This window comes from Lucilia cuprina, chromosome X, assembly GCF_022045245.1.
Source record: "Lucilia cuprina isolate Lc7/37 chromosome X, ASM2204524v1, whole genome shotgun sequence".
NCBI lineage: Eukaryota > Metazoa > Arthropoda > Insecta > Diptera > Calliphoridae > Lucilia > Lucilia cuprina.
The window spans coordinates 12445686-12456958 of NC_060949.1; the positions used below are offsets into that span (position 1 = coordinate 12445686).

General features: G+C 27.1%; 1 protein-coding gene across 3 annotated transcripts in view; it reads right to left on the minus strand.

The window, feature by feature from the left end:
- The window catches only part of LOC111684782 (paired box protein Pax-6), an 82838-nt gene extending 73379 nt beyond the window's left edge, over positions 1-9459 (minus strand). Inside the window, exons 1-2 of one of the 3 annotated variants that reach the window (XM_046956171.1) lie at positions 8544-9459; positions 4026-4255 (exon numbers count right to left, since the gene is read on the minus strand). In XM_046956171.1, coding sequence (XP_046812127.1) covers positions 4026-4128 — 103 coding nt within the window. In that variant the 5' untranslated portion in view covers positions 4129-4255; positions 8544-9459. The remainder of the gene's footprint in view (positions 1-4025; positions 4256-8543) is intronic. The other 2 variants (XM_046956163.1, XM_046956157.1) reach the window with 2 other exon arrangements.
- Positions 9460-11273: the final 1814 nt, after the last annotated feature.

The window sequence follows — 11273 nt, forward strand, 5'->3', positions numbered from 1 at the left end:
ATTCTTGAAAATGCATCAACTAAAAGTTCTAGAAAACAGCAAATAAAGTTAAAGAATTTAAGATATTATGTTCAGAGTTTTGAGAAAAACGCCATTTTTGTCCTTTCTCGAGACGTTATTAAATTTGTACGCTATCCGAAAGTATATTCTTTTAGTTTTAAAACAGAGCTCGGCGAGAAATATGATAGGTCAGAGAAAAGAGAACACAGGCATGGAAAGTTTTATTTTTGAAATGGTGTTTTTTAAATATGTATATGAATATACATGAACGCTCAAACTAGTCTGAATAAGATTTTAATACATGTGAGTACGTTGTTGTAAATTTAGTCAAAAAGCACGCGTGCAGAGGAAAAACTTTGTTCAGCTTTAAAAAATAAAGGCTTTAGAAAAGTAAACTTTGATCTGTGGGTTATCTCTGCCTATGCTATTTGCGTTAAATTGAATTTATAAATTTAGAATGTATAAAGCCAAATGAGAATTAATTTTGATTAAGACTATATATGGGAGCTAGTATCAGTTATGGACCGAAATTTGGTGAAGGTATTTATGGTCATATAGAAGTTCGATATGAAAAATTTTATCATAATAGTAGTGTTTAAGAGGAAATTAAAGGCGTTTAAGCCATTTTCTGATGAGATCTTTGTATGGGTCAACTGAGCACCGATTGTAACGAAAATACGAAGAATTAATTATGCTTACATGAAATATGGTGCCGATTTTCAGGGGCTAGGCTAATTAAAAAAGTTTCATATGACCGAAAATCTGTCTGCTTAACTTTATGGAGATAGGTCCATAATTGACCCTTCTTTCCATATAAGGTCCCCTTCTGAAAATTACTTTAACACCCATTACATGCTTAAAAAACTTTCGATGAATGTCATGAACGATCATTACTGACGTACAAATTCGAGTATAGCAATGTATTTCGACACAAGTAAGTTCCTTTTGAACCAAAAACTCTCTTCCAAATTTAGTGAGGATTGTTAAAAAAATTAAAAAAATTATTTATAGTCTATTACAGACTTAAAATAAATAAAACAGTGATGAAATTCGACATGAACAAAGTATATGTATAATAATGGTCTTCTAAATTTTATAAGGTTTGGTTTAGCGAAAATAGAAAAGAAATAATTTTTCTGATTTGATTTATGATTGATATGATTAATTTTCACATATTATTATTTTTCTAATAATTTCAGCTTTTGCTATTCTTGGTTCAGATTCATTCTTGCTTGTGTTTGAAATTTTACTCGAATTTTATCCGGTTTAAATGTTTGTTATTAATATTTCAAACTATTTCCAACACAAATCTCTTCTGATAATGTGTGTAAAACAATTAAATGTTGCAAACATTGTTTTTTTATGTTTACACTAGTTAATACCCGGTGTGCTTCGCTACCCCAACCAAAATAAATACATAATTAGCAAAAAAATTATTTATTTAAGTAGTTACTAAATTATAAAATTTTTCTTTAAGGTTTATAATAATTTCTCTTGATAATAATATATTTCATTTAAATTCTAAAATTATATATTAATGATATATTTATTTCTTACTTGCTAATAATTAATATATACTTTTATTCTTAAAAAATAATTCATATTCTTATGCCTTGGGATATACAATATTTTTAGTTTTACCTCTAGTACAAATAAAAAACCCACTTAAAGATTTTGAAAATTCTTACCACAATAGTTTTCCAGATAATTGCAAGTTCGTCAATTTCTAACTAGTACATGATCTTATATTATACCGTAGGCGAAGCCTACTGAAAATGATTAATATCGGTCCATTATTTCACCTAGCCTCCATACAACTGAACCCCCGAATAGAGCTTGTAAGACTTGTAATCAACTACAGGTCGCAATTTTAGAGATAATTCAATGAAATTTGGCACATGATATTTAATGGTATTGTAGACGAAGCCTATTGAAAATAGTTAACATCGGTCCATTATTTCACCTAGGCCCCATAGAAATGAACCCTCCAAATAGGGTTTTTAAGTTCATAATTATGTTTAATATAGTTCTATACTAGTCTTGATGACCCTGATGAACTTTATAATTATAGGGCCTCATTTGAGCCTAGCCCCTTTAAAATGCCCCCATCAAAATTTTACTTAAATATCCAGTTTTGTTAAACAGTAACAGGTGTAGGGTATTATATGGTCGGCCTCGCCCGACTATAACTTCTTACTTGTTTTTTTATATATGTACATAGTCGTCTAAAAATAATTTGTTGGTAAGTTTATTAACTTACAAATGATGATTTCAGTTAATATCTGATTTTCAGTACATCAAAGGGTCTTGAATCATTTAAGGACAACACTGTACAGAATGGAGAAGTAAATTTCATTAGGAATATATTTATGTCGAAATATAAGTAAAAACGATTACATAACAATAAACAAGTTTTATAAAACAAATTCTAATTTCATTGTGATGTTAATAACACTCTAAGTAAAATATTGACTTTCAAAAAGACACAGATAAATATCATTCATGATTCGGTCGTAGAATCTAGTGGCATACTTCGATTTGAAAAGTTGGGTCCAAATCGGGAGATATTTAAAAGTTTAAACTGTTTCACATGTGATTTTGATTAATAAATTAAAAAGTTAAAAATTCAAAACGGAGTATGCCACAAAAAAAAATACTTATGTTTAGGTGTTTTGGCGTACTTACAGTATAATTATAAACATAATCAAAAAACAAAAAATGAAATTTTACTAGTTTTTAATAACTTTAAGCAACTCAATGGATTTTTTAGTTGAAACCGAATTCAAATATTACAGTTAAATGTGTTTCTCGTCTATATTGAAGGCACCAATTATGTTCACAAAACACACAATGTTGTATTGTCTCGGCAATAACACAACATATACATATTTTTTAATTATGATTTAAAACATCTACATAGCTGTGAGTCGAAGAAAATTCACAGCGACACTTAAGGTAAGTGTTGTAAATTTTAAATATACAACACCGAAATAGTTAATGTTGTGAAACATAATAGGCGCAGAAATTTAATATTTATTTATTTAATATTAATTTTTACGTTTAAAATAAAAAATCAATCTCGCATCGAAAATAATATATGTGGAAATTTCATATCAAAAGACCCAACTATAAAATCGATTTTGATGAAGTTTGCACTAAGTTAAGTACTATTGGATAGGCCAGAAAGTATAACTTTTCACCTATTTGTCCTAGCAAAAATTGTCCAAATAGCTCAGATAGCTAATTCTTCATTGTTTTTTTTTTTATTTTCGAGTGGGATATATTTTATTTTTTAACTCAAGAATAAGTTTTTTTTTCAATATTTGGCATGAACTTTTCCCTATCTTTTCAAAAGATAGCTTAGACAGACCATTTCCTTGAAGAGCTTTGTGGTTTCTTTGTGGAATTGTGAGTGGGATATCCATTAAAAATATTTCAACTCAAAATTTAATTTTTGAGAATTTATTTATTTAAAAAATAATAACAAAAGTACAGGATGTTTTAAACATTTTGTTGAAAAATTTATTCGAAAATTATGTTTCACACAGTTCAAATGTAAAAAAAGTCCTTATTGCTTCTGTTATGCAAATAAAAATGTTTTCGAATTATTTAAAAATTAACGAAATACGAATAAAATATGGATCGAAAATTACTGAAACGATGAGCAATTCGACTAAAGATAGACTCCCAAATAATTATTGTGCCGAAGACTCGAATATAAAAAAAAAATAAATAAATGCTGACTTCGAAGACAGAATTAAAAAGTAACTGAATTAAATTGTTAATTTCTCTAATTGCCAACTTTACTAATTTGTTTGAAACTATTAAATATATTAAAAAATAAAATAGAAACATAAAATGGTTGGTAAAACCATCAATAATATTCTCTATACGTAGTCAAACTAATACATATTTTTTATTTAATTGTTAAATGGTATATTTTCTACTTAGTTATTCCAATATTATACATACATAACTATAATTTTTACCACAAATATCTTAATTGTTATAAAATAAAAAATTACCTTTGTGCGGCATGTCTTCTAAGGATGGCAAGCGATCAATCATTGATCCTGACCATGGTGCTACTACTGCACCTAAGGCCGGGGTGGACTGCAAAGCAAACATTGCAAATCGTAAACCAAAATATTGGGGCGAGACCGTTTGTTGTAATCCAAATATATTTATCCTCAAATATTTAGGTATTTTTAAATTGAAATTTTACGACTGAGTAGTTTGTGTGCAGATTATTGTACTGTAAAAAAAAATATATATATATTTTTATGATATAACATTATATGAATTGAATATATAAAATCTGTGAAGACTATCCAGTTTCGAAATAAAATTAAAGTATTTAATAATACCCTTTGTATAATCGTTGAATTTTAAGTAAGTATTTAACCTGATTTAAATACTAACGTTAATATAACCCCAAACGGGGCTAGCTTTTATAAATCCCATAATCCCCGGATTTTCGGAATCTCGGGATTACATAAATTTAGTTATTTGTATTTAAAATATTCTTTCTTATGTTAACAATCTTCATGTTTGTAAAGAATGTTGAAAACACAGCAGAAAACACGTAAAAATTGGGTGATAATTTTTTAATATTTTAAAAAAATCATTTTTGGAAAAAAAAATTTCTGAAAATACACAAAAATTAACAAAGCATAAAACATCAAAATATGCACTAAAAGAATAAAATGTGCGCTAAAAACTAGAAAATATGCCTTAACTCTGCTATAAAATTCAAATCATGCAAAATTATGCTCTCGCGACAAATCTATTGCAAAATTCTAGAATTGTCTGTTAAAATCTTATCCATAGGTCCATGCGACAAAAATATGAATTTTCATATTTTAGTTTCCCTGCAAAAAAGATATAAATAACTCAAACGGTAAGTTTTGTCGTCGCATATATACATGAGGGGATTTATAGTTAGTTATTGGAATAAATGTAATGAAATTCAAGAGGTCTTCTTGAAGCCAGGTTACGCGGGTAAAGAATTTTGTATCAATACATTCATATTAGAGTTATAACTTTTTTGCACCGCAAAATATACCAAAATTGCATAAAAATTTCGTTTCAGTATTTATGGTCCCCGAAACGACTTTTATTTTATTATAAATCTATGAAATGGTCCAAAATAATCTATGAATGGACAAAACAAAATGTCAAAAATTTGTTTGAAAAATGTAATACATCGAGCTCGTTTCGCAAAGTGGAGGTAGGCTACATAATTAAATTTTTTTATATAAATAGTTTTACCGTTACAAGAAAAAATAAATGTTGTAAAAGCAAAATGCTGGTTACATCTAAATTTTCTTTTAAAATAAATTAAATTTAATGAAACATTTTGAACAGAATAATGTTATAAATGTGTTTATGCATAAAATGTGCAATACCCTAATACACTTGTAATAATTTTTCATAAAGATTAAGAAAATCTCACTATTTAGCAGGAAAATTACTATCCATTTCCTCCAAAATTTAATATTTTTATAATAAATTTTCTTCTTTTCTTAATTTCTTAATCAATTTTCTATAACAAAGAAAATTTATTTGATGATTTTTGGAAAGAAATCATGGAAATAATTATATCGCTTTTATTTTTACAACCAGTTTTTTTGGGAACATTGTTGTGTTCATAAGTATTTCTAAGAAGTTTTCAGCAACAGTTATAGTTGATCTAGTGTTCAAAATCTTAAAAACAGTAATTTCTTTATATAGAAAAGCATTTCACATAAACATGAATAATTTGCAGTATTTGATAAAAAACTAAACAAAGAATTTAAGTAAAAGAAGTGAAAATAATATTTTTGTTTACAAACCGTGCAAAAGTTATTTTCAAATATGAAAAAATCTATGCGTACAGGAAACTGTGGACCGTTAGTATTCACTCTGTGTACTCAGTTTTTCATAATCAGCTCTTATGCTCCTGTAAAAGGACATCCAATTTCAAATTTATATTAAAAAGTTGGTATTAATATTAATTTCAAATGAAGCAGAGATCCTCTGCTTCGAAATAATATAATTTATTTCAAATAATCAAGATCACCAAGAAAGAATTGGAAAATTTGTTTTTGAGTCAAAAATGAAACCTTTTTAAATTTAATTTCTTTTTCGTTTTATCTTTAAGTGAGAGGTAAATAATATAGATAGAATGTACAGATTCCCAGCTTTCATTTGATACCAATATAAGCATTACAAAAAAATATAAATATTTTAAATATTCGTTTGTAGTCTTTTAAATTTTGAAATCCTTTTATAAGGACATAAAAATCGGAGTACGCAATTCTGTAAGTGGAATCTATTTTCACATGCTTATTAACTTTTCCATTTGTGAATGCTTTTTTCAAAATTGTTACAGAAAATTATTGTTAAATCCTTTTATTCGAATAACCGAATAATTTTTAATTATCCGATTATTAACCGACTAACGTAAAACCACAAATAATTATTTGAATAAACCGAATAAGACAAAAACCCGAATATTTGAATACCCTAATACACATTCTGTGTCTGTAAGTTGAAAAAACGAGTTAGAAGACCCATTGTATTTGAAATTCACATTGATAACCATTTTAGTATCAGTACATTACAATATTTTGATTGTGGGTATTTCATTTGGAATTTATATTTCAATGTCAGAAGATTTTTAATTTCAAACTTTAAACATTTTTACATTAACGATATATGTCAAAATGATTAATCAATGAATTATATAGATAGATTCTGTAAAAAAATAATTCTATGGATCTGTTATATAAATTTAGTTTAGTTTTTCGCAAAAGAGAACATTAAGAAGCAATAAGATACCGTTCAAACCTTGCAAAAATAAATATGTGGAATCCTATGCTCAGAAAATTTTACCGAGTCTCATAGAATAGAAATAAATGAAAATTTTGTTGGGGTTTGAAAATAAAACTAGGCAAAGGATTGGGTTATTATCATGCATCAAACATAAAAGTGTTAATAAACGGAGGAGTGGAGATGGAAAGAAAACACAGTACAGCTATTACGTATAACAAAGTGTGTCGAAATGTTTGGCTAAAAATTATCCATATATCGATTTTATGCTAATAGCACAAAGAGTATATTCGGCCACATGTCAAGTCAGATTTGGAAAAGGTGAAACTTTTCGGAACATTTTTAAACTATTTCAATATCAGCTTTCATACTCGAAAAATATATATGCGTTACATGTGAAAATTTTATGAACTTAGATGTTGAAGGACTTTGTTCTTCAACATTCTTTAAATTTTTTATTAAGTTGGTGGTTTTAAATTTAAGTTTTTTTAAATAGTAGAAACAATGTATTTGTATGCTGAAAGTTACAAGATCTATTTTCTTTACTACTTTTATAAGCGTCACAAGCGGCGCACGAAAACTGATTTTGACATTTTATATTGTTTATCAATTTACATAAAATAAAATGAGTTTAATGATGAAAAATAAATAAAAGCTGTAGAAAAACGAGAAGTTTTTAACTAAAAAAATGCTTAAAAAGCGTAGCATGTAACTTGAAGCATAGAACGCAAAATAGGTATGAAAAGCGCGTAATGCATTGACGCGAAGACGAGTAGTGTGGACCTCCAGCTTTACCCTTGGTTAATTACCACGTGTGTATTTTTAAATAAATCAACTCTAACACGACTTTAAACATTAGAAAAGTTAATAAAATTGATTAATTATTGTTCATGGAACATGGGAACATTATACTTTGTGTATTATGTTCCCGGAAATACATCGAATTTTATGTAAGTTTTTGCCATTTTTAAGTTTAGAAAAGATTATAGGTATTTAATTTTTTGTGGAATAAAATTTTACTTAATTTATGCATTCTATGAATAATTTCTAAAAAATATAATAATTTTAAGCTTTGCCACCTAATTACAAAACAATCAGAATAATACCGTTTTTATTTCTTTTACGACTTTCAGCAACTTTTATAAGATTTAAATTATAATTATGAAAAAAAATAATTGCCAGTAAAAAATTTAATCAAATATCAAATTTATAACAAAATCGTTAAAAGAAACATAATTTTCTCATGACTTACGAAAACAATATTCTCAGAAATTCCCGAAAAAATATTCCCACTTAGAAAATAAATTGTTTCAAAACTCTTCGAATAATTGGCATTTTCATCAATAAATCAACTATCCCGTTTATAAACTAAATTTATTCTTAACTCTACGGATTTATCGGTGCATTCTTCAATAATTCATTACGGAATGGTGTTACCTTCCCATGTCAAAATTGACTAAAATTATGTATTGCATTAGTCGACCTATGTATGTTGTTACTTGCTGTTCATTTATTTACAACAATATTTACAAATTCAGCTACAATCATTATATTCTAAATTAAACAATCTTGTAAATCTGTGCCAAATATAAAACAGTATTATACAGATTTAAGGGGATTGTTAACTTGATTAATATTAAAGTACATATTAATTAATATTCATATGTACGTAACTAAGTATGCTCGTAGGTATTAAAAGTAATAATGTATTAAAATTAATCAATAACTACCGTTGTTTTCAATTAAATTTGAACGTGATGCACTAAGCTTGACATGGTGACAACGGGCTTTGTTTAAACGAACAATTAAGCATGATGTCGCTCCCGTGGTTTTTTTGTTTTTCTTTTTTATTTTTGTTTTCCCTTTTAAAGAAGCACTTTACTAATAAATTATTTCAATATGCATCTGTACATATGGATGATATTTTGCAGTTAAAATAGAAGACAGTATTGAAATCGATTTTTTTGAATAAAAGCTTTATACGCCACAGGTGGCAACAGCAGCAATAAAAACAAAAGATTAATATACACTAAATGGGCATTCACTCGTATTCACTTCACTTCTTATTATTGCTTTTTTTGATATAAATATGTATCTATACAATACATTTTTTAATATTTCGCAATATGAACAACACTTATTTATTAAATTGATGTTGGCTTTTGTTAATGCAGTACGACACCGTTAACAATTTTATCCATGTATTTGTTTTTTTTTACACTTTTTGGTAATTTAAATATTTTTTCTAATGTGCCTGAATAACTGGCTGGATTATGTATTCTTTTAACTAATTTATCACAATTATTTTTTAAAGATTTATTAAAATTTTAGTTAAACTTCTTGTTAAAAGTATCGCGCGTTTAAGAACAATATACAGGTAGGGCATACGACACGGTACGTTACGATACGGTTTCAAAACATAAATACATATAATGTTAAAAATATTATACTCTATATTAGAATAACTACCAATTTATTAAGCTAATACACACGTGTTTACAAAAGTTTGTTTACGAATTCCAATATTTTACGTATTTCTTAAACGCAGCACGCTACTCAAAAAAATGTCGATCTTCCGTCTGTTTATTCGTATCGCTATGTATCCTGGCTGGCGCTTCGTTTACATTTACAATTTTCCATATTTTTTTATTAAAAATTATCCACAACACATACACACTTCCAATCGCAATAGAAAATAATAAACAAACGAATGAAAAAAAGGCCGAAAAATCTACCCAACCGGTCATAAAACACAAACAAAAATCAAACAACCACCATTAACACTGAACTGAACTGTGATTGGTTGTTTGAAAAAACGAATCAAATTTACATTTACTCGTTTATTCGAGCAGTAAGAATACGATTTTTTAAAAACCAGTAAGAATTCTCTTAAAAACCTTAACACTTACAACTACGTACTAACATGCATCCATACATAGGTACACGTTCAATTGTCAACCACCATTATTAATAAAAACACCACACACACGCACCAATACAAGGTAAATTGAAAGTCCTGCCTGCCTGTTAGGCCGACTGGCTGTCAAAAATATAAAAATAACAATAAAAAAGTTTTTGTCTTCTCTTTCCTTCCTTTTTATTCTCAATAATAAACCATGTGCGCTGTGTTCATTGTCTAGACACATGTTGGTTAGGTTTGATCCATCATAGTATGATCCTGACAATCGTGTTTTTACATATTTATATTTTTTATGAATTATAAAATATAAGTAAACATTGTTATCCTTTATCTTTAATTTTTTATAAAAAAATATGTATTCATATAAAAAATATGTATTTCATTTTATTTATTCCTATCGACAGTCTGCACAAGTTTCCGATTTCGTATCTGAATTCCGTCAAAATTCGTTACGAAAGTCGTACGAAAGGTTGCCGGAAATCGGAATTCTTATTCTGAGGAAAGTCGGAAAATGTGCAGAGTTTTAGGTTTAGATTTGGTACACAGAAAAAAATGAAATAAAAAATCTAACAAAAATTCAAAAAGCCAAGTATTTTTTAATGAAATTCGTAAAATCAAGTAATCAAATTCGTAAATTCTTTATTAAAAAATTTTCAGGATTTTTCTTATTAAAATAATATTCGCAACATTTCCAGACAATTATTTTACTAAAACAATAACGCAAGCACTGTTGCCAGATTTGACGATTTATCATTTTGACGATTTCCACTGTTAAAAATAGCCTTTTGACGATTTTACCTCTAAATTTGACGATTTTTAAAAAAGGATTTTTTTATGCAAATATTCATATATATTATTATTATTATTTTATCTGTTATCAAAAAGAAAATCTAATTATTTTTGAAATGTTCTAAAAATAAATTAATAAAAACATATAAAAAATAAAAATTACCCTAAAGACACAAAGAAAAAGCAGCCCAAGTTTTAGGGCAATATTGCATTATGAAATAAAGGCCCAATTTTTAAATAAAAATTAACGCCAAAATAAGTGAAATATTGCCCAAGGATAATATGAAAAATGATCCCAATTTGACGGAAATTTTCTGTATACATATGTAAAAGAAATTTCACCTAAAATTTTTGTATGCTTTTTTGGGAGACTTTTACATTTTCAAAAATTGAACATTTTTATTAAATTTAAAACAAAAGTGGCCCAAAATAAAATACACAATTTGTGGTATTTTTTATCCTCAAATTATGCAGATAATAACTAAAATTAATCGAAATCGAAAATTGGTAGAAATATCTTCAAATATGTTTATTATCTACAACAAATATTTTTGACGATTTAATGACGATTTCCAAAAATTAATTACCGATTTTGACGATTTTTTTTCTAAAAATTTGACGATTTTGCACCCAAATCATCTGGCAACCAGTGTTGCCAACATTGGTCAAGCAAAACGCGCGCAAAAAAATTAAAAAGGGGTAAAAAAGCGTAATTTTCTAACTGAAAATGGGTAAAAAAGCACTAACGTTT